Genomic DNA, 23,426 nt, shown 5'->3' with positions numbered 1-23,426 from the left:
CGCCTCATCCGCCCATCGTCACCTGTTATTTTCCCACTGCACTCTCGTCGGTCTGTTTGTGCAGCTCTTGTTTCATCGGAATGTGTCTTCTCTCGTGCGTCTTGGGGTCCGAAGCTGAAATCTGCGTCCTCCTCCCTGCCTGGGCCCACCTGCCTCCCTCCCGCTCCTGCTGGTCCCCCGGCCACACGGTGCTTGCGCTGAGGGTGTGCTGCTTTCCGTGCTCTTCTATTCTTCCGTGATGAGCAGTCTGTCCAGAGCTGCTTTTTCCCTGTAGAACAAGACAAGCGGATTCTTCTCGGAGCGAGGCCTCGCTCCTTATTTGGACGGATGTCAAGCAGGAGCGTGAGTGGCGAGCACATGGCGAGCATGTGGCGTGTGGCGAAGACCTAGGATTCCCCAAGGAGCCTCGGCCTCCGCATAAAGCTGCTGTGCCTGCTTCCAGCTTCGAGGGGGGTGGACGCCCTTCCGGGGCGCTTGGCCCAGCGGTGCTGCCCACCTGGCATTTCAGTGGGCCTCCTCCTCCTCCACAGCTTCCAGTGTTCGTGCCGATGTTTCCTATGCCTGTATTTGTTTGTTTCCCAGAAGAAGGGAATCAAGATGCGTCAGCTCGCAAAAGCTCTTGAGGGCGTTTTTAATGTAGTCTTAATATATCGCACGTTTCTTCCTCAAGTAAGAATTCTGAGTGCTCCTTATGACGTCCTCCCGTGCGAGTTCCATCCCAAGAACAGATAAAATTGGACTAAAATGGGACTAGTGGGGTAACAGCCTCCGTACTTTCAGAGGCCCACCCTCCAGAAGGAACCACTACCTAACTCCACCTGCCCGGATCAGTCTTCTCATCTCAAACTCACTTACTTTCCTCCGTCAAAATCCAGCTTCGGTAACGCAGTGTTTGCAGACACCGCCCCGGTGCTGCTGATACAAGTCACAGAGCAAAGGCTGCCAAGGTTTTCCTACGGCCTTATCCTACAAGAGCTGAAATCTCAGCTGCAGTTGTTCTCAAGTTCCTCACCTCCTGGTGAGACTCGAAAGGATCCAGAAAAACTGACTGTGAACTCTACTCCCTCCATCTGACTCCCCCAGCCCAAACTTACTTGGAAGCCCCTTTGTACCTCATCACACCCCCACGGGGAACTGTGCCCCTTGAAGAGCCCCCAAAACACCTGTTCATTGAGTTGCACGGCTGCAAAGAGCCCAATTCCACCAGCTATGTGGTCTTGGACGAGGTATTTAAACCTTCGCATCGCTGTCTTATCTCTAAGCATACGAAGGAACACTACCTGCTTCACAGATGTGTGGTGAGGAAAAAGTGTAAGGTGGTCCATGGGACGCCCGGCGCCCAGGAGACCCCCCAGGAACTGAAGGCGGGTACGGCGTCTCAGGAATGAAGTGCCCGCTGACTCTTCACTGAAGGGGAGATTCCCCTGGGCCACGGAGGCGCCTTCCCACATCCACAGATGCTGTCCTTGAGGTAGCTGAGCCTCACAGCAGCATCCAGGGTTTCCAACGTTTTCAACACCTCCTCCCTCCTCAAAGCTTCCGGATTAAAGGCAATTTCCTGTTTTTCCAGTATGGGATGGTCCTCCTTGTACCTTCGGGACTCCTGTGGCACGTTCACCCCCTCCCTTCTGGAGAAAGCAACGGGTTCTCTCCTGCAGAACCCAGAGTGGTTCACGCCTCACGTACCGAATGGGACCAATCCTCCCCTGTGGCTGTACGTTGGTTAAGAGTACAGCATCTAGATCCCAACTGCCTCGGGCCCCATGCATTCCCCATGAAGCCTGAGCGAGGGACTGAGCGTCTGCAAGGCTCAACTTCCTTGTCCACGAGCTGGGGAGAGCAGCGCTCGGTTCGTAGGGTTACTGCAAGGATTCAATGACATATCTCGTGTCAACAGCTCACAACAGTGTTTGGCACCTGGTAAGGACCCATTTCTTTCTTTTTTTTTTTTTTAAAGATTTGCTTATTTATTTATTATTCATGATAGAGAAAGAAAGAGGCAGAGACACAGGCAGAGGGAGCAGGCTCCATGCAAGGAGCTCAATGCGGGACTCGATCCCAGGACCCCAGGATCATGCCCTGGGCCAAAGGCAGGCACCAAACCCAGGGATCCCCCCATTTCTTTTTAATCAGCTATTATGATTAGTGTTATCTGGCCACTAATTCAGTAAAGGAATCAGGGGTTGGCGCCAGGGCAGGCATCGGTGGTGGGCCGGGCACCAGGCAAACAACTGCCTCTTGGACTTTGAAATTAATTTTACCCGATAGGGTACATACTGCGCAGGCTGTTTTACACAGGTTCTATCAAACGTAAAAATGCAAGGTAAATGCGGCAAAGGCAGGTCCCTTCACCTCCAAGTGATTCAGAAGATGCTCCATGGCTCTCTGGGGGGGCCAGACCATGGTCCCAATGTCAAGAACCCAGGGATGCTTATATAATGATCCCCTGTGTCACCCGGAGCCCCAGGTATTTCTGCAAGAAATTTCTGCTGGGAAGCCCCGGTGGCTCAGTGGTTTAGCACCGTCTTCAGCCCAGGGCGTGATCCTGGGGACCCGGGATTGAGTCCCACGTGGGGCTCCCTGCATGGAGCCTGCTTCTCCCTCTGCCTGTGTCTCTGCCTCTCTCTCTCTCTCTCTCTCTGTGTCTCTCATGAATAAATAAATAAAATCTTTAAAAAAAAATTACTGCTATTGAAGGTCATCTGCGGGAATCTTTTATTTTTTTCCATAGGACATCTCCCAGCCTGGACGACACACACTGAAATATGAAAGGGGGGGGGGGGTCCACCCACTAAAGCCTTGTTGGCAACAGAAAAGAGAGAAGCTGCAGTTCTACTGACCTGAGCATCCTGTCTCATGAGAGCATCGTCCAGAAAATTTCCTTCATCCCTGCCACCCTGAGAAAAACAAGGCAAAGGGATGAGAGAGTGTCCATGAAGGCAGGGGCGGGGGGCACTGTGCAGACCGAATGCCGGGTGGGGGGGGCGATGCCCTTCGAATGTGCCTGTGTTATTCCCGCGGCTCTAACCGGAGCCAGTGGCTCCAGCGGACGGGGAAGGAGCGCGACCACGGCCTGCTGACTGCTGTCACCCACCCCGTCCCTCGGACGAAGGCCTTCCCAGCTGGCAAACCCGCACTGATAGACTCTGCCAAATGGGGGCTGGGAAAAGGAGAGACCCAGGGCCCAGGCCGTGGAGGGATGCTAGGCCTCCCCTCCGCTCTGCCGGCTGAGGTTTGTTGCCACGCGGCCTCCGGCCCCTGGGCTCCAGGCCGGGCCCGCCGGATGCTAAGTCTGGGAGGCGAAGAGCAAAGTGGGCAAAACAGGAGAAGCGGGCGGGCGCTGCGAGGAGTGGGGGGGCTGCGGGGGGCTGGAGGGCGCCCTGGGTCGTCCTCTGTTGGAAGAGCAGCAGCACTGGGACAGGCACGTCAGGAGATGAGCTGCTCTGGGGGGCCACTCGGGGAAGCGCCCCCCCCAGGAAGGAGGAGGGGAGGAGCCGCGTCTGCTGCCTCCGGCGCCCCTGCCCTGGGTCACCCGGAATCCCGAGGTCACCTCCAGGCCAGGCCACCTGCACGGTGCGGTCCCAGGACGCCCGGAAATGCCGCTCACTGCGGGGCTCCCAGAGCCTTGGTGGTCCCCACCCGGCCCCCGCGTCCCAGGGCGTCCTGCCCCCTGCTCCTGGCAGCACCCGGTCCCCCTGCCGGGTGCCCACCGGCTCCCCTGCCCCGAGGCCCACACCCCCAGGCCCCCGCGCCGTGGGCGCCTCGCTCGAGAAGCCCTGCTCGGTGTCCGCCGCCGCGCTCTCGGCCCGAGCCTGTCCCCGGCCCCCGGCAGTGTCCCCGCCTTGATGACAGGAGCCCGGTGCCTGCCCCCCTCCCTGGGGAGCGTGGGAAGCCCTGGGCAGGGGCCCCGGCACCTGTCACGTCCCTGAGGAGCCCGGGCCTGGGAAGGCGGGAGGGAGGGAGGGGAGAGGGCCCCGCGGGAGGACTCACGGCCGACAGCGACACCAGCACCCTCTGGAACATGAAGGACGTGTCGGAGCGAATGTCGTCCTCGAGGCTCCGGCCGTACTCTGGGGACAGAGCGAGGGCGCCCGTCAGCCCCCCGAGGCCGCCGGCCCCGCACCCCAACCTTCCCGCGGCCCGGGCCCGGCTGGTGGCACAGGGCGGCGGGGTGGGGGCGCCGACGGGCCGAGGACAGGCAAGCGGAGCAGTGGGTGCCCGGGGTCGGGCCCTGGGAGGGGGCTGTCAGGGCCAAGGGCCGGGGGGGCTCCCCAGAGAAGCCCCAAGCCTCACGCCCCCGGGGACAGAAAACCTTGAGCCAAGAGCCCGGCTTAGGGCCTCCTGCTCTGAGCACTGACCCAGCCCCCACTATCTTGTTCTCCTTCTACAGAGCAGTACACACTTGCTATGGAAAACTAAGGGAAAAACACATAAATAACACAAAGGAGGGAAAAACCCCACAGAACTCCTCCTCCTCCGTAACCCATTTCATGGAATCTGATAATATCCTTCAATGGACGCTCCGATGCCGACACACGCTCCAGCGTGCGGAGGTGCCGCGTTGGTTGGCCAACCTGCCACTGGTGGATGTTTGTAGCGACGTCAACAATACCAAATAAGCTTTGTAGGATCTAAACCTTTGTGCAATTTTTTTTTTTTAAATCGCATTCGTAGGGCAAAAAGGTGTATTTTAAAGGCTCTTCCTAGGTGGGCTTCATCCTCTGGAGATTTTTAAGAGGGGAGCAAATGTCCATCTTTCTGAGATGCCTGGAGGGGATACAGGCCAGTCTGGAGGTAAGAGGTGGGCCCAGAAGCCCCTCCGGGCCAGCCCCTGGGACGGTTAAGGCTCGCTGGTGCCCCCCCTTTTCAACACACCTGTCTGATCGTAAGGAACAACCCTCCAACCTCCAGAATAATAGTAATGCTACACCGGGGGGCTCCGGGGCAGTGGCATCTTCACCAGAAAGGTCCTGAGAAGCCACGGGACTGTCACTTCCCTAGACGGGGACCCGCCTGAAAGCACAGCCTGAAGCTGGGGATCCCCCGTGGTCAGGGTCTCCATGAGGACGGCTGAATCGGTGGGCACCAGCCCCCGCGAGTACTTCTCAAATCACAAGGAAAGCCCAACGGGGCCACTGGGGGCTACATACGGAGCTGGTAGGTCTGGTTTATGCGCCGGAGCTCCTCGGGCGTCCGCGAGGCCAGGATCTCGATGAGGCAGCCCTCATCCGTGCCAGCTCCCTGAACGCCAGGCCGGGAGACAGCGGGTTAGGAGCCCGTCTGCGTGCTGAGCGCGGACCTAGGCCTCCGGCCCAGAACCCACGGGGCGTAAAGACAACCCACGGGGTTCTAGCACCAGGATTTGCCCATCTTAATTGTCCCGCCCAAACTGCAGGGTGCTTCACCACGACGCTGTCTAGTGACCGCAACCCCTCTGGGCCGTTTCTGCCGGACGGTTGCTGCGCCAGGCTGTGCCCCGCGTCTGCCCGCGACGGGGGCCGGGGCGACTCTCCTCGACCTCCCCCAGGCTTTGAACCTCCTGGCAAAGACCAGCACCTCTTCGCCTGGCACGAGGCTGCTCGCTGACAGGGATTCAGGACGGGCAGGCGCTGGCCGAGAACCCCCTCCGCCAGCTGGGAGCCCCTGCCTCGGCAGCCGCGAGGCTTCACCTCTCCAAGGCCGCGACGGCGCCGGGAGGCCGTGGGGCTGGACCCGGGGAGGAGCGGGCCCGGGCGCTGCAGGGCAGGCGGGCGCGTACCTTCATGGCCCTGCGCAGCTCCTGCACGTCGTACAGCACGGTGGGCGTCATCATCCCCACGATCACCCGCTCGAAGTTGCCGCTCAGCTCCGACTTCAGGTCGTCCATCAGGTCCTGCGGAGCGAGCCGGGGGCCGTTCACCCGCCAGGCTCACGGCAACCAGCGGCCCTTGGGGGGGCCCGGGGACCGGCCGCGAGGCCTGCACGGTCCCAGCTCCCCTGCTGGTGACTCTGAGTCGCCCCTGCCTCCTCCCGGGGTCCCTCTCCCGCAGCCGCAGCCGCACCGCGGAGGTCTGCAAAGGCTCCCTGCCGCATCCGCGTGCCTACCCTTATGCTAAGAGGCCTTTATGAGGCCCTTCGCCCTACGGCTCTGCGACACCAGCCTTTCTTCCTGTGCTTCGGCCAAACCCGCGTGTCACCGCAAACAACGCAGAGGCAGATTTGAGGAGCCGAGCATCCCCCGTAAGCAGGCGTTGAAGAGCTTTGCAAAGGGCCCCGGGGGGCTCAGTCAGTCCGGCATCTGCCTTCAGTCAGGCCATGACCCCGGGGTCTTGGGATCGAGTCCCGCATCGGGCTCCCTGCATGGAGCCTGCTTCTCCCTCAGCCTGGGTCTCTGCCTCTCTCTGTCTCTCATGAATAAATAAATAAAATCTTTTTAAAAAATTGATCAACTAAAGTAAGAAGCTGAGATACTGTTCAAGTCAGATCTCCGATTCTCAAAAACCTGACTGACAGCCCCGTGTTTCATCTCTTGTGCAGATTTCTAGGCCAAATCCACAGACACCGAACAGGTGAACAAACTACTTAGTGCTCAGTCCGCTAACGTTGGGCATCGTGCCAAACGGCCGTCAGATTAGCTTAGTTCTGAGGCTGAATATTCCAGTTCATCTATCCCATGCGTGTTCACACCGGTTTGTGCTCATTAAGTGTCTGTGGGACGGAGGGGAGTTTCAAATGCCCAAAAGACAGTCTGAGCTGCGAAGAATCCCTTTCCCTGCCGGGTCCCCGCCACAGCTGGCCCGCAGACGCGCCGGTGAGCAGCCCGCCACCCTGTCCCCGCCACCGCCACCGCTTAGCCTTCGAGAGCAGCTGCGGTCGCACAAGCCGAAAGGTCTCCGAGACCTCAATCACCCCTTGACAGCCCTGCCTCGGTAAAAAAGGCTTCCTGCCAATCACACAGGTGGGTCCGCAGTGACGAGGGAAGTTTGGGTGCAACGGTCCTGCTAAGTGAGCGCCGAAAGCCGAGTTTGAAAGAGGCTCCCTTTCTGAACACGTCAGCTGAGCTGACAAATCGACCGCGTGTTCACAAACACCCAGGCCCCGCTCGGGAACTTGAGAGGGTGCCCCTCGGCTGAGGATCATCAGAGGAATGAATATACGCTACAGGTGGGCGTGTGCGGAAGGGTCAGCAGGGACTCTCAGGCCCAGGAGAGCCTTTTTAAAACAAACAAGGTCTAAGCACCGCTTCGTCGTCCGCGGTGGCCTAAGCCCGACCAGGATCAGGGGAGGTGCTCCCAAGGGTGGCGGCGGAGTCCGCTGAGCAACCGAGTCCCCGCGAGGGGCCGAGTGGGAAGACAGCAAGAGCCCCCAGAAGTCACTCCTGCCCAAGGGCAGCGGACGGAAGCTGCTGACATCATTTTAGGTTTTTTCCCCCAAAGAACATCTTTAAACAAGGCAAGGATCCGCTCTCGCGAACACAGGGCCACTGCAGGAATCGAGACGGGGAGGGGCCCGGCCTCCCTGCCCCGGGAGGTCCTGGGGGGCCGCAGGGGCCGCAGCCTACCCTGCCGATGGTGCTCTTGTAGGCCGTCCTGATCTCCTGGCGCTGGGCCGTGTTGCGGTGGGCAAGGACGCCGATGATGGCATCTTCGTCGGTGCCTGGTGGGGAGCGGGGACAGCGGGTGAGGTGATCTGGGGAGGAGCGAGCAAAGGGGTTCCCCCAGGGACGCCAGCGCTACCCAAACACACACTTTTTAAGAAAAGAGGTTCTGGTTCGGTAGGTTCGTCTATTTTTTCAGGAACCAGACACGCGATTTGAGTCTCGGCCTCTCCTTTCAATCACCTGTTCGCCACTGAACAGAGAAGCTACCTCGTGTGAGTGTGAGCGCTGGCGTCCTCCTGCATCGCGACCTCCGGACCCGCGGCCTCCCCGGATTCCCTCAGGGTGCCCGCACTCGCTGAACGGGCGCCAACTGCTGACCGGGTCAGGCCCTCGGTCCCCCCTGCAGTTCTTGGCATGTCTTCTGGTTCTCCTCTGTCTTGTGTTCTTGCTTTTTCTCTCATTTTTTAAAAAAGGATTTTATTTATGTATTTGAGAGAGAGAGGGAGACGCAGACTCCCGGCTGAGTGCAGAGATCCGAAGTGGGACTCGATCCCTGGACCCCAAGATCACAACCTGAGCTGAAGTCAGATGCTTAACCAACTGAGCCCCCCAGATGCCCCCCTCCTCATTTCTAAGTTTGTTAAAATTTCCTCTGAGTCTTGAAACCATTTGGACTCTTGATTCACTCAGCCTCTTGCAGGGGTTTCCCCCCCTTAATTTCACTTTAATTACCAAACAGCACCGTGCTGGTTTCAGGTGTACAACATAGGGATTCAACAATTCTGTACGTCACCGAGCGCTCATCACTAGTGTACCTAGTGCCCTGCACCCCCTTCACCCAGCGCTTGCAGGGTTTTATTTTATTTATTTTTTTTAGGGTTCTGGTGGGCTGCTCACTGCCTGCCCTGAGCTTTCAGATCCGTAGGTGTGGCTTTTCATTTCCAGGCTCTTCCCCGACCTCAGTGGTTCCCTTCTTAGAACTGCTAAAAAAAAATTCCCACTGTGCAATATCCTACCAAAACTTCGTGAGAATTACAAATCGTAAACGTTCTGAATTTTGTTTGCAGGCTTCTTGCAGCAACTTTTACCGGGACGGCTTTATTCTGATTTTTCAGAATCGGTCCCTTGTCTTACTAACAGCTGGACGTCCATGTATGTTTGGTGAGTTTTCCGCTTCCTCACTGTTTAACCTGTATGGGGAATTGTGTGGGACTACGGAAAAGATTCTGCTGGGAGATTTCAGGGAGAAATGAAAAAATATAGATTTACCATAGGTATTCTTCGCAAGATTAGAGATCCAGAAAAGTGTGGGCTGTGGGGAGGAAGCTATAGGACTGTGTTTACGTATCTTAGGGCTCTACTCTCTGTCATATTAGGAAAAAAGTGGAGGTATGCCTGGGAGGCTCAGTGGCTCAGCACCTGTCTTCAGCTCAGGGCGTGACCCCGGGATCCCCCGTGACCAGGGGTCCTGGGATCGAGTCCCGAATTGGGCTCCCTGCATGGAGCCTGCTTCTCCCTCTGCCTGTGTCTCTGCCTCTCTCTCTGCGTCTCTTATGAATAAATAAAATCTTTAAACAAAACAAAACAAAACAGGTCTCTATTATATACAAACTTCCTGTTCTCCTTCAGAACTCTGAGTGGGGGGAGGTCCATCTTTTGCTCACCCCTATTTCTATAAAAGGCACCATCCTTTCAGTTAGTCAAATCTGAATCCTCAACATAGCTTTGATTTTTTTTTTTTTTTTTTTTTTTTTTTTTTTTTTTTTTTTTACCCTCACTCATCCTCTACATTCAAATTTCCTGCCAAGGCATACAAAAATCTAACTCTAAAATCTTTTTTGCGTGTTTCTCCTCTTTGATTCCTACCACTGCTACTCAGATTCAGGACTTTAGGGGCTTAGACAAATGTAAAGTCTGGTAATTGGTATTCTTATCTCCTAATTGGTCTTTCCAAACTCTTGCTAGATTAATTTTCCTAAAAAGTAAAACTCCCGAGTGTCCCCCGCCCTCAGGCTCAGGAATGTCCCCCCGCCCCCATCTGCTGGACTTCTACAGGAGCAGCAGTCTGGCATTGGAGACTTTCTGCGAGATCCTGTGTGCTGTTGTAAATACGCACAGGAAAGGAACTCAGGCAGCCAGATTTCACAGACCTCGCTCTGGAATGATGGTACTTGCTCCAATGTACTGCACTCCTTCCTCCCGACCTCCTTCACTCTCGGTCTAGTGGTTTGTACGCCCCTCTGGCCACTGCCTAGGATGTTGATTGTGGCGCTGGTTTCCTGGCCAAGGGCTTTGGGCCGCCTCCCCACATCTGTGATTCTCCAGGGGGCCTTCTCAGCGGCAACCTCAGGACCGCCCTCTGGACCAGCTGACAACTGTTTTCCAACAACCTCCTGGGGCAAGCCACATTTCCATGTATTTTCTGTGACTCCCCTAGGCCTCCACCGACCCGGAAATTGGGACAATACTCGCACTCATCCCATGCCTTTGCTCATGCGACTCCATTCAGCTGAAACACATTCTCTCTTATCTCTGTTGCAACAACCTATCTCGCAAGGCTCATCTCAAATTCTACAGTCTCTGAGAAGTTTTGCCTGATGTCCCCAAATTAAATATGATCTCCTCTCTGAACCTAATGGTACCTTATTTGTGCCCCTCCTGTCACCATCATATTATGACAGCTGTTGTCACATTATTACAGTCATCTCCGCTCACGCCATGCCCATCCAGCACCCACGGCCTCCGTGAAGTGGGTGTTGTAATCCTTGTCTCCCAACTATCTACCTCCCACTGACGGGTCTCCACACAGCAGACACTGACAAGCATTGGCTGTCAAACGTCTCCTGACTTTTATTTTGAGAATTCTGAATGCCGTGTGGTCCACACCCTGAATTACGGTGTTCTTGCTGTATACCAAAGAAGCAGGAGAACGGGGAAAAAAGAGTGGGCCAACCACATTTTCCATCTTATTCATGAAAGAGGGAAAAATGAGGAGAAGGCTGTCTAGATTCAGAACAATGTTCTGTTCAGAGCGGGGCAGCAGGAGAGCATAGGGACTTAAACTCCAGCTCTGGAGTCAGACTGCCTCGGTCTGGCTGCCTGGAATTGCCTAGCTCCTGACTCTAACGTCTACTGGCTCTGGGATGTTGGGCAAGTTCGCCAACCTGCCTAAATCTCAGCTTCTCAGCAGTACAACAAGCTTTTGCCTGTTATTGTTCTGGTCATATCTGCTGCTAATAACACTGGGGCTAAGTAAAATGAGCTCTCGGAGGGGAGAAAAATTGGGAAATAAGCCTTCAAGATCAAATGTTTTAAGCCACATCTCAAGGAAATTATAAATAGCAGCTATGAACCAAGGGCACTTCTCTGGGTAAACGTCTACACAGGCAAGAGAATAATCCAGGGCAGCCTGCAGTGTGCCCGCATGCCTACAGGAGGCCCTGCCTGCCAAGTGTGACCCCTGGCTCAGTTCCACTTACTATGCGACTTCACTTCTCTGGGTCTCAGCTTCACATTCCATGAAATGCGCTGATAATAACAAAAGCAGTCGCTGCTTTCACTGCATTACTGGGCTGTCATGTTACGCACCCATCGAAATAATATTTGTGAAAGTGCTTTGTAAGCCCTATGGCAGGGATCCCTGGGTGGTGCAGCGGTTTAGCGCCTGCCTTTGGCCCAGGGCGCGATCCTGGAGACCCGGGATCGAATCCCACGTCGTGCTCCTGGTGCATGGAGCCTGCTTCTCCCTCTGCCTGTGTCTCTGCCTCTCTCTCTCTCTGTGTGTGACTATCATAAATAAATAAATAAAAATTAAAAATAAATAAAAAATAAACCCTATGGCACTATACATATACACACTGCACCAGCTGGAAAACAGGTACATTGCTCAAGTTTTATATGTAGATTCGTAATGTCCTCATGCAAAACAGAGTTTTTTTTTTTTTGCAAAACAGAGTTTTAAACAAAAAACAGATTTAAATGAGGAAATCCAGAATGAGTGCATTAAATGTTATTTCTGTAAAAAAAGTGATTAATATCCTCTCATCTAATTTGTCTCAAAAGCCAGTTTGTTCCCACTGTATTTTCTTAGAGACCTACTCATTTTTTGCCAGTGGACACAACACCCTCTGTGTGACTCTGTGACGCACAACACATCAGGGAGCATTCACCTCCGCTGGGACACTCACCAAGCCCCTTCATGGCCTTCCTCAGGGTCTGTGCATCCTCGGTGGCACTGAATCCTGACGCTGGTTTGACGGTGCCTCCCTTGGCTGCCTGAGCACACAGAGGAAGATGTAAGTGAGCGGCGTCATCATCCCTTTCAGCCCACAGCTGCTGCTGGGGCTACAGCAGACTATTCTAGATACCACAGTGAGCATGAGAGATGAGGTTCTTGCTCCCATGGAGCTGAGGCTCTAGTGCAGGAGGAGGGAGACAATCAACAAGCCAACAAATGAATACATAAATGGTGTCCAACGGTGGGAAGTGCTAGGGCGCCAATAGAGAGGTCCTGCAGGGGCTGCTCTGAGCAGCAACATGTAGGCTGAGATCTGAATGACATGAAGCAGGTGGCCATGCAAGGATAGGGGGTTGCAGGGTGGGGTGGTGGTGGTGGCGGGATTACAGGCAGAGGAAAGAGCCAAGGCAAAGGCCCTGAGGCTGGGCCTAGCTTGTATGCGAGAAGCAGGACAGGACGGAGGCCAGTGTGGCCCCAGTTGGAGGTGGGCAAGGAGGACAGTAGTAAGGGAAGTTCCACTATCACCTGTGCAGTCATCTCACCTGCACCCCCTGTCCCAAGAAAGGAACAAATCAAACCTGAATCCAATCAAGCCCCTAGAGCCAAATACCAATTTACAGAAAATAGAAGGGAGAGGAAAATGTCAACCCACAGTACAGGGGTTGTAATCCGCAAAATCCAGGGTTTACAGGGTTAAAGAGGATAAGATTCCAGAATTTGCTTCAAAATAACACAGGTGGGGGGAAGTTGGAGATAAAGAAGAAACAGGACTGACCATAGGTTAATAATTATCAGTAGGCACACCGGGGTTCTTTTTGATATTCAGTCTACTTTCTTAGGTATTTACACTTTTCCATAGAATTTTCAAAAGTGAAAAAGGATGAAAGAGAATCAGAGGGGTGGGCTGAGGCTAGAGCAAGACAGCCCTCACTGGGGTAAGGGGTTTCTAAGTCTGTCCTAAGTGCATTGGGAAGCCACCCGGCAGGTTTTAAGCAAGGGGATGAGGGGGGTGATCTGATTTACATATTAAAAAGATCTCTCAGGCTGCTGAAGGGAGAAGCAGGGACCAGATGAGAATCTGGATCAAGCCCCATGGATATAATGCTAGAAGAGGGTAAAAGAGCTGAAACAAAGAAACAGGCAGAGTCAGGGCATGTTTTGAAGCAAAGGTGACCGAACTTGCTGATGGACTGATGGATGGGAGGTAAGGAAAGAAAAGAACCAAGTGTAACTCTGGTTCTTGTAACCAAGTGTGAAGCTTTTCCCTGAGCAGCCAGGCGAAGAGCGGTGTCATTTACCCAGATGGGGAAAACTGGAGAAGAGCTACCAGATGTGGTGGGGTGGGGGCACAATGGGGAGTGAGGTTTAGAAGTTCTATTTTCAAAATGTTAAGCTTGGGATGTCCATTAAACACCCAAGTGGAGTTGTCAAAAGGACAGCTGGTTATAAAATATAAGTAGAGGTCAAGTCGACACATCAACATGTGGATGGTACTGGGTGACATGACCTAGGGGGAACGTGATTTCAAGAACAGGGGTCCTAGGATAAGCCTGGGCCTCTCTGGTAGTAGAGAGGACCCTAGAAAGGATGATCGAGAAAGATCAGTCCTTGAAGTAAAAGGAAAACCAGGATGGCATGTTGTCCGGGGGCTGAGGAAGGAGGGAGCGGTCAGTGCCGGCCAAGAGTAGTGGAAGAGAAGGACACTGAAGGGATGGTCACATTCGGCAGCACGGAAGTTCCCGGTGACCCTGACGAGGCCCCTTGCAGTGGAATGGAGGAGAAGGACGCCTGACTGAGTGGGCAAAGGGGAACAGGGAAAGTGGTGGGAGGAGAAGAGAGGCACCTAGACGACAGAGGTGACGACGAGCATCACCGGAATCCTAAGCAGTCTCCATGCTCCAGCTCGGAGCCTGATGCGGGTCTCGATCTCACAACCCTGAGATCCTGATCTGAGCTGAAACCAAGAGTCAGAGGCACCTGGGGGCTCAGCGGTTGAGCGCCTGCCTTCAGCTCAGGGCATGAGCCCGGGGTCCTGGAATCAAGTCCCACATCGGGCTTCTCGATTTTCTCGATTTTCAAAGTACACGTGGGAAAAAGGAGACCCCCCTACAGACAACCCAGCTAGGAAGGGTTGAAGCCAGGATTCAAGGCTGGGAGCCTGCTTCTCCCTCCGCCTGTGTCTCTGCCTCTCTCTCTGCATCTCTCATGAATAAATAAATAAAATCTTAAAAAAAAAAAAAAAAGTCAGGACGCCTAACCAACTGAGCCATCCAGACACCCCACCAGCTTTGGTTTTAAATACATCTTCCCTCTGTATCTGACCCTAATAAGCATGATTAGAGCCTTTTAGCTCTAATATTCTGAATTCTGTTCTCTTATCTTTAAAAATGACCTAATTAGTCACAACCGGCACGAGAATTGTTCTGCATCGTCTCCTTTCACGTAGTTAATTTGTCTGGCGTCTGCCAACGTGGTGTTAGACTGCACACGGGGAAGGGTCTAAGTGATCTGCTCGGTACCAGGATGTCAACGGAATTCAGACCAAGCTGCAGACCTTCCTCTGCTCACAGCCGGTGCTTTTAGGATGCTAGGAGCTCACAAGCTGAGGGAAGGCAGAGACAGCCGAGGCTGCATTTAGGGCACAGGTCACAGAGTAGGTGACTGTTTCTCATGACTTTTCTGATAATGGCCTTTTTTGGTGAATGGTGGTAGGATGTTCTGGTGATGGGAGGAAATAGAGCGAGAGGATATGTGTTCCTGCAAGGGGGGAAGGGTTTTACATCTTAGGTCAGCCTTGGGTGAAATGAACCCGTAGCCTTGTGCTCAGGATCTAGTAAAATCTAATATTCATGGAGAGAGTTTTGTCACTGTTACATCACTCTTGGGGTCACAATCACTGTGAAGGGAATTCTAACATTGAGGGAAATTTCATCTGTGGGTCTTTGTGAAGCAGACACAGCGGGCTCCAGGGAGAGGTAGCAAAGCTTCGTGGGGGGAACACAGACGTTGGAGTGCCACAGACCCAGCCTTGAATCCTGGCTTCAACCCTTCCTAGCTGGGTTGTCTGATCTTCCTTTTTCCCACTTGTACTTTGAAAATAATGATATCAACTCACAGAGTTGTTGTAATAATGAAGCAGAATAAGATAGCAAAGCGTTTAGCACAGAATCCAGCAAATATTAAACACTGAAACAGACATTCACACTCAGTGGCTATCACCATCATCATCATCAAGTATGATTCCAACATCTCCACAATAAATAGGAGAGTGAAATTCTTTTGTCTATTTCTGATAATGTCTCTTTAAAAAAAGGGGGGTATTTTTTCAAGATTTTATTTATTTATTCATGAGGGCCACAGGGAGAGAGGCAGAGACACAGGCAGAGGGAGAAGCAGGCTCCATGCAGGGAGCCTGATGCGGGACTCGATCCCGGGCCTCCAGGATCATGGCCTGGGCCAAAGGCAGAGGCTCAACCGCTGAGCCTCCCAGGCGTCCCACTGATAATGCCTCTTAATGTAAGCCTATGGGGTAACGTCAAAGCAAAATCCAGAAGACAGAGTTTGTACAGGTGGAAAAAACAACGTAGAATAGATCTAAGGCTCTCTGGTGTTTTAATTTCATCCAAGGATATAATGCGGACCATCTAAAGGAACAGAGGATTTTTATGTCCTCAGGGAAGTTCTCTAGTGAGATGGACCTTGCTCACTGGGGCCCACATCAAGCCCATCCAAAGGCTTGGGGTACCAGACAGTGTGGGCCTGGTTTGCCAAAAGCCCAGGCTTTCACCTCCTGGATGCGGTCAGCATCTAGCACTTGGAGACCACCCTCTATACACCTGACAGAAGGAGGTAGAAACCATTGGGTACTGTTAGAGGTCAAGTGTAACCCCCAAAAAGACACGTTGAAGTCCTAACCCCCAGCACCTGAGAATATACCCTCATTGGGAAAGGGGGTCACGGCAGATGTAATTAATTACATTAAGATGAGATCATTCTGGAGAAGGGGATCCCCTAATCCAATATGGTTGGTGGCCTGCTAAGAAGACAGCACATGAAGACACAGACACACAGGAAGAACAGGACATGACCCTGAAGGCAGGGATTGGGGTTAAGAAGCCGCAGGCCAAAGAATGCCTAAGACTGCCAGCAAACCACCAGAAGCTAGAAAGAGGCAGGGAAGTGTCACCTACAGGTTTCAGAGGGATCTTGGCCCCGCCAACATCTTGATTTGGGATTTCTGGCCTCCCGAACTATTAGACAAATTCCTATTATTTTAAGCCACCCAGTTTGTGAGACTTTGTTACGGCAGCCCTAGGAAGTTAATACAGGTACCTAAATTCTTTTCTTCCACTGTGCATCAACAGCAACTGGGTGACGTGCTGTCAAAACTCCAACCTGGCCTAACTCAGCCACTGGTTCCACTATGAGACAGCTTTCCGGGTGAAATGTTTCACGGCATTCTTTTGAGCTCTACTGCAAAATTTTGGATGGTTCCCAAACACTGCATTGACCTTTAACACAACCTGCATTGCTGAGGGATGCCATTGTGGGATTAAAATTAATATCTAACAAGAAATATCGATGGAGGCATTTGCAAAGATGTTTCAGCTTATCAATGAACATTCTCAGTGACTCTCTCTTCCAGGAAAAAGATAAGCTCAGGAAACTTGTTCCCGTTAGCCCTACGGTAAGCGTATTGATCAAATTCCAGGGCATAGTGTACCATTATCCGTCCTGGCACAGCGAGGGATCCTGTACCAGGAAGGCTTCGTGTGGCAGCAGCAGACAAAGGAAACAGGGAGGATGCAGGAAAGAATAACGAAAGCGAATGGCTAGACAAGGTGTTGGATCATAATCGATGAAATATTATCCAGTTATTAAAATAATCAGGAAGGTAATAAATGTCAGAAGTTGGACTAGGATAGACTAGAACACGGTAGGTCCACAAGCCCTCAGGAGCTTTCCCGGGTCGCCCGAAACCGCCCCCCTGGGCCGGGGGCAGGGAGAGGCTGAAGGGAGGTTGGCAGCGGCTTTAACAACGGCAAAGGGAACTTAGACACAAGGCTTGTCTTACGCAGCAGCAAGACAAATCGATCCCTGGACTCGGCCCCGAGATCTTCAGGTTATAAAGAGGCCCTGAGCGGGCTCAGTCACGTTCACGGTGCAGCTGTCTTCAACACCGCATGGCCATCTCAAGGCTGTAGCCTCGGTAAGCAGATCCTCCAAAGACGGGGGCGGGGGTGAGGAGCCTCCGGCGGCCCCGGTCCAGCTCCCTGGCCAGTCACTGGTCACATCTTTTTGATGACACTCCCCAGTAAATACCAATCAGCAATCAAAGGGCATGAGGAAACAAACAGCTGATACGGCAACGCGGACGGAGTGCCGAAAACGTAATGCTCGGTGGGAAAAAAGCCAGACGCAGAAGACCATATACTCTATGGCTCCGTTGATAGGATGTTCCGGAACAGGCAAAACTCATCTACGGTAATAACAATCAGAACGCTGGCTGCTGGCACAAAAACAGACATAGAGATCAGTGGAACAGAATAGAAAAATCCAGAAATGGACCCTCAACTCTGTAGTCAACTAATCTTTGACAAAGCAGGAAAGAAGATCCACTGGAAGAAACAGTCTCTTCAACTGTGCTGGGAACACTGAACAGCCACACGCAGAAGAATGAAACTGGGCCACTTCCTCACACCACCCTCAAAGCTACACTCAACATGGATGAAAGACCTAAATGTGAGACAGAAATCCATCAAAATCCTAGAAAACAAAAAACCAACCAACCAAAGGAACAAACAAAAAATCCTAAAGGACAACACAGGCCACAGCCTTTGTGACCTCGGCCACAGCAACTTCTGGCAAGACACATACCAAAGGCAAGGGAAACAAAGGCAATAATGAACTACTGGGACTTCATCAAGATAAAAAGCATCTGCACAGCAAAGGAAACAGTCACCAAAACTGAAAGACAACCGACAGGATGGGAGAAGATATTTGCAAACGACACATCAGAGAAAGGGCTGGTGTCCAAGACCTATAAAGAACTTACCAAACTCTACACCCAAAGAACAAATAATCCAATCATGAAATGGGTAGAAAAGAAGAAACACATGGGTGTTATGCTACATGTTGGCAAGTTGAAGTTAAAATAAATTTTTTTTTTTTTAATTTATGATAGTCACAGAGAGAGAGAGAGAGAGAGGCAGAGACACAGGCAGAGGGAGAAGCAGGCTCCATGCACCGGGAGCCCGACGTGGGATTCGATCCCGGGTCTCCAGGATTGCGCCCTGGGCCAAAGGCAGGCGCCAAACCGCTGTGCCACCCAGGGATCCCAAATTAAAATTTTAAAAAGATCTAAAAAGTGGGCAGCCCAGGTGGCCCAGCGGTTTAGCGCCACCTGGGGCCTAGGGTGTGATCCTGGAGATCCAGGATCGAGTCCCGCATCAGGGTCCGTGCGTGGAGCCTGGTTCTCCCTATGCCTGTGTCTCTGCCTCTCTCTCTGTGTGTGTCTGTCATAAATAAATAAATAAATCTTAAAAAAAAAAAAAAGATCTAAATAGTGGGAGGGCACCTGGGTGGCTCAGTGGTTGAGCATCTGCCTTTGGCCCACGTCATGGTCCCAGGGTCCTGGGATTAAGCCCTGCTTCGGGCTCCCTGCTCAGTGGGGAGTCTGCTGCTCTCTCTCCCTCTACTCCCCCTTGCCCCCTGCTCATGCTCTCTCTCACTCGGTCTCTCAAACAAATAAATAAAACTTAAAAAAAATAAAATAAATAAAATAAAATGATGGAAAACAATTGGGAATTACAATATTGCGACTATTGTGTGTTTTTCCTAACCTTTAAAAACGTCCTTTAAAAAAAAATAAGAATAAAAAAATAAAAATGTCCTTTATCTGTCCAACAAATATCAGTGATGATGGAGAAACAGGTACTAGGAGGAAAGATGAGAGCAACTGAGGTCACCTTCCTCGAGTGGACAGCACAGTAAAGGGTCCCTGGGCCATAGGCTTCCTATGTGAGCTTGCTGCAGGCAGGAAGACTGTCCCATTAATTTGGAGTCCCCAGGGCCAAGTACCACATCTGGCACAAGGTTGGGACCCTGTAGACATTTCTGAATAAATGTTCTGTGTCCAGGGAGAATCAAGAAGAAACGAATTGTAAAACAAAGCACGGAGATTTAGGGCAGAGATGAGTGAGGTTTTGACTGTCATGGATGATGAAGAAAATTCTAGAATGTCTAAGGTAAAACGATGTTAAGGGTATATTAGTCATTGTCCTCCCCGTTCCTAGAGGAGGCCAGTTAGAGCTGGCGGGATCTCCGTATGTCTACTACTCCTTCCAGGGGCCGGGGGTCAGGATCACCTGTGTGTCCAGATACCTTATTTGGGCGGGAGGAGGGGAGGAGACGGCCACCCGCGGGGAGAGCTGGAGGAGGCGCAGCTTCCGCTCAAGACCGGACTCTGTGAAACTCTCCAGGCTCCAACTCCCAGCCCGCCCCAAAGATCCGCTAGTGCAGCCCGAGGGGCCGCTCACGCCCCAAACAGGAGGCAGGTGGCGAGCCTGCCCGCTGACCCGCACCCCTCCCCATGAGCCTGCGGTGGTGTCGCACCAAGGTGTGGGTGGACTTGTGTCCTGCAGGTGGGCCTGGGGGATTTTTCGTTTTTCCTTTTCATGTGCCTGCAGTTTGTACAGTGAACACACAGGAGCTCCTGGGATGAGAAAACTACGACTCCTTTTTGTATCTCAGGATGTTGGAAGAAGGATTCAAAGGGTTCTGCTTTTGAGTAAATTTTCAGGGTCAAGTGACTTCCTGTCCTGGGAAGAAATTAAAACGGTGGTTGACTGAAAGAAAGTTAGGAAGTGAGGGAGGGAGAGAGGGAGGCAGGCAGGCCCTTTTCACTTCCCTCCTCTCTCCTCTCTATTGAGGAAACAGCGCTCTGCAAGGTCCACTGGCCCTGAGTACACATCCTGCACCCTCGGCGGGGCGGCAGGTGGGGAGGCGCCCTGCACCCTCGGCGGGGCGGCAGGTGGGGAGGCGCCCTGCACCCTCGGCGGGCGGCAGGTGGGGAGGCGCCCTGCACCCTCGGCGGGGCGGCAGGTGGGGAGGCGCCCTGCACCCTCGGCGGGGCGGCAGGTGGGGAGGCGCCCTGCACCCTCGGCGGGGCGGCAGGTGGGGAGGCGCCCTGCACCCTCGGCGGGGCGGCAGGTGGGGAGGCGCCCTGCACCCTCGGCGGGGCAGCAGGTGGGCCAGGTGCCCCCGCACTTACCATGGCGGCTCCGCGGGCTCCACGTCCCGGTCACAGTCGCAGTCCAGAAGCTGCTCTGTGAAAAAAGCAGAGGGGCGGTTTCCGCGATGAGCGATGTGTCGCTAAAATCGCTGACCACGGCGACTTGCGGTTTGCTCAAAGGTGGGTCACCAGGGAAAGCCAGCGCCGTCCCCGCAGGCCAGCCCCATGGATCGCCGAAGGCACCGAGGCCAGGTGGGTAACAGGGAGGCTGCCGCGGACACCGTCCCCGCTGCTCTGCAGACGCGCGTCCCCCGAGGGGACAGGAGGCCGAGGCCCCAGGGAGGGACGGCGTGGGCTCCGCGGCCCGGCCACCGCCCGGCCACCCCCAGCCGCTGCGCGCTCGGCCCCCGCTCTGTCCCCGCAGCGAGGCTGCTCGGTCCGGTGTGCGGGCGTCTCGGCCGGGGCTCTGGGCTGGCGGCGGCCGGCCTCGGGGGGCACCCGGTCCCGCGGGGCCCGCTCCCGTCCCGCACCTTCCGTGGGCTCCCTGGTGTCCCAAGGAGCATCCGGAGCCAGGGCAGCCCGCAGCAGCCTCAGGGCCCCTCCCGCCGAGCCCGCCTGGTGTCCACGCGCTGGCCGGGCCACCACTGAGCCCCAAGGGCTGCTCCCCGTGGCCCGATGCGTGGGGAGCCGAGAGCCGGGCTCCCGGAGATGCAGCGGCCACTCGCTCTGGGCCCAGCCCCGTCCTGGGAGGGCTCAGGGGCGCCACCTTCCCTGGCAGTCGGACGGAGCCTGCGGATGCGCTCTGCGGAGCAAAGTCTCCCTTCACTGTGCTTTCCACTCGAGGAAGGAAAATTCTAGAATGACTAAGGTAAGACATTGGTTTCTCCATCGCTTTGGAATGTGGTGACCCTCCATCATCTGTGGTCTCGGTCAACTGCGATCCCGAAGCAGGTGGTCCTCCTCCTGACACCAGGTCAAAGGAGACTAAAGCTGCTCCCAACGCCCACGTCCCCCAGCTCACTCCGCCACGTGGCACCCCATTACCCTCCCTCATCGTCATAAGAAGGAAGACTACAGCATCACAAGGGGTCTCGAGAGAGGGAGACCCCATTTTTATGACTTTTATTACAGAATATCCTTAGACTTATTATTTGTTCTTGTTGTTAATCTCCTACTAGTTCACCAATCAGACTTTCCCACAGGTACGTCTGTACGGGACAAAGCAGCTCGTGCGCCGTTCCAGGCCACCTGCGGTTCCGGGCACCCGTCGGGGTTCCTGGAACACACACCCTGGATACGGGGGAGCCGCTGCGGATGACAACACGTAAGGAGGCCGGGAAGGAAAACTCCTCCCCCCAAAAAGCCGGCCTTTAGTAGAAATACTGCCAATCCTTTGACCACATCAAGAAGTAGAAAAAAATGCTTGAGCAAAACCTTCTGGAAATACTGAGCGTCATTATTCAATGAGCTAGAAATAACTTACTAAAGGGGAAAAAATGTATCCTGCGTGAACACGGGGTACATTTACCAGACGGGACAGCCCGCCGCCTAAGTCCACTGATCGAGAGACAGCTGTCGGGTAGTCGTTACTTACCAGCACCAAATGAGTTTCTGAGTAGATTCTAGAAATGGGGACACCCGGGGGGCTCAGCGGTTGAGCATCTGCATTTGGCTCAGGGCGTGACCCCAGGGTCCTGGGATCGAGTCCCGCATCGGGCTCCCTGCAGGAGCCTGCTTCTCCCTCTGCCTGGGTCTCTGCCCCTCTCTCTGTGTATCTCATGAGAAAATAAATTAAATCTTAAAAAAAAAAATTCTAGACATGAATGCTGGAAATGCTACCCCTTGATTCTTCCATTGGGTATTAACATGTAACGTTACCCCACACTCACGCTTCCTGGCGCGGTGTCTGGCACCTGCTGAGGGGCGAGTCGCTCCCAGCACGGAGGGAAGGGGTTCCTCAGACCACCCCCCGCTGTGGGATCGCCCCAGGCCTCTTCTTAGACCGTGGGCTCCCAAAGAATGCCGGGCCCTTCTTCCGGGAGCTCGACCTCAAGGTCCTTCCACGTTGCCCTGCAGCCCGAGGAGCCGGGACTCTTTCTGGGGGCCCCTCCTGGGCCCCGCTCCCTTGGTCCGTCCATGCTCCTGTCTGGAGGCCGGCCTACCAGCCCACAGACCGAACGACGTCGCCGGGATCACAGTGACCCAGACTTTGTGCCGGGCTTGTAGAAGCTTCTTGGCCACTTGCAGGTGGGGCAAAATAATGAGTAACCGTGCCACGGCTTTAGGAAAAGGGCAAACCCACTCGGGCTTGGGCCTGCGGCTCGAATTACCTTAAATGCTCCGGGGCTCTTCACCACGGAGAGAGGGGGCCATGTGTTAGTGATGCCCCCCAAAATCCAAGGGTTACCCAGTCTATGGATAGGAAGCTGCACCTGCTTTATGGGATCTGGACTCTACAACTGGGGTTCACAATAGGGCTCCTGAAAATTATTTTTTTAAGATTTTATTTATTCCTGAGAGACCCAGAGAGAGAGGTGGAGACCCCCAGGCAGGGGGAGAAGCAGGCTCCCTGCAGGGCGCCCGATGCGGGACTCAACCCAGGACGCAGGGTCATGGCCTGGGCCAAAGGCAGATGCTGTCCCGGGGAGCCCCCGGGCGCCCCCAGCACCGGGTTTCCACCGTCCTCACAGCAGACACACGGATGGATCAAGGCCGTCCAATCCCGAGCACTACTTGAGCGGCTGCCGTGCAGGCAGCAGCGTGCCGGGTTCCTCCCCACTCTCCCGGAATTTGGAAAATAGGCAAATTAGATGGTTTCCTGAGCATCAGACTAGTGAAATCAGCGAAGCGCCCTCCAAACAAAGCCACGCAAATTCATTTCAGGGAGAAGGACCCGCCCCTGACCTGGGGGCGGCCCCGAAGGGACGAGCGGGTTTGAAGCAGGGTTGCGCCACAGGCGACACCTGGACGGGCCATCGGGCGCAGCCCCCAGGAGACGGTGGCCCGGCCCGGCCCAGGGTCACCCCCTGCTCTGATTCCACGACGGCCACGCCCGCCCTGGTCTGGAGTCAGCTGCCGCAGGGCCCGTCCTCCAAGTCCCCGCACGGCTTCAGCTGCAGGTGTCGGCAATCGGGGGTGTGTGCCAAGGGGGGGGGAGCCTGTCCCAAGCGCCACCCCGGGGCCTGACCCACCTAGAGTGCGGGGGCCAGGCGTCCTCCCGGGGCGCTGCTCGCGGGGGGCAGGTGGAGCCCCCGCCAGTGCCTGGGACGCGGACGGCCCCTGCCAGCCCCCGCCAGCCCACGGCCCAGGTGGCCTCCACTCCGTCACCAGGTCGCCCCAGGCCCAGGCGGCGCAGCGGGGCCCTTACCGAGGGATCT

The 23,426-nt window shown here is 54.5% G+C and overlaps 1 protein-coding gene and 1 long non-coding RNA gene across 2 annotated transcripts in view; one reads left to right on the top strand and one right to left on the bottom strand.

The window, feature by feature from the left end:
• ANXA4 (annexin A4) overlaps positions 1-20,144 on the bottom strand; it is a 33,936-nt gene extending 13,792 nt beyond the window's left edge. The window contains 7 exon segments of the mRNA NM_001003039.2: positions 2,841-2,897; positions 3,991-4,070; positions 5,151-5,241; positions 5,759-5,872; positions 7,541-7,635; positions 11,767-11,854; positions 20,089-20,144. Coding sequence (NP_001003039.2) covers positions 2,841-2,897; positions 3,991-4,070; positions 5,151-5,241; positions 5,759-5,872; positions 7,541-7,635; positions 11,767-11,854; positions 20,089-20,091 — 528 coding nt within the window. The 5' untranslated portion in view covers positions 20,092-20,144.
• Positions 20,034-21,493, top strand: LOC119873710. The gene is made up of 3 exons (XR_005366231.1): positions 20,034-20,301; positions 20,828-20,917; positions 21,252-21,493. It is a non-coding gene; the product is annotated as an uncharacterized LOC119873710 (long non-coding RNA).
• The last annotated feature ends 1,933 nt before the right edge of the window (positions 21,494-23,426 follow it).

The sequence above is a fragment of the Canis lupus genome, chromosome 10 (assembly GCF_011100685.1).
Source record: "Canis lupus familiaris isolate Mischka breed German Shepherd chromosome 10, alternate assembly UU_Cfam_GSD_1.0, whole genome shotgun sequence".
NCBI classification, from domain to species: domain Eukaryota; kingdom Metazoa; phylum Chordata; class Mammalia; order Carnivora; family Canidae; genus Canis; species Canis lupus.
The sequence above is the reverse complement of the archived record's forward strand: the minus strand, read 5'-3'. Positions and strand labels throughout refer to the sequence as shown.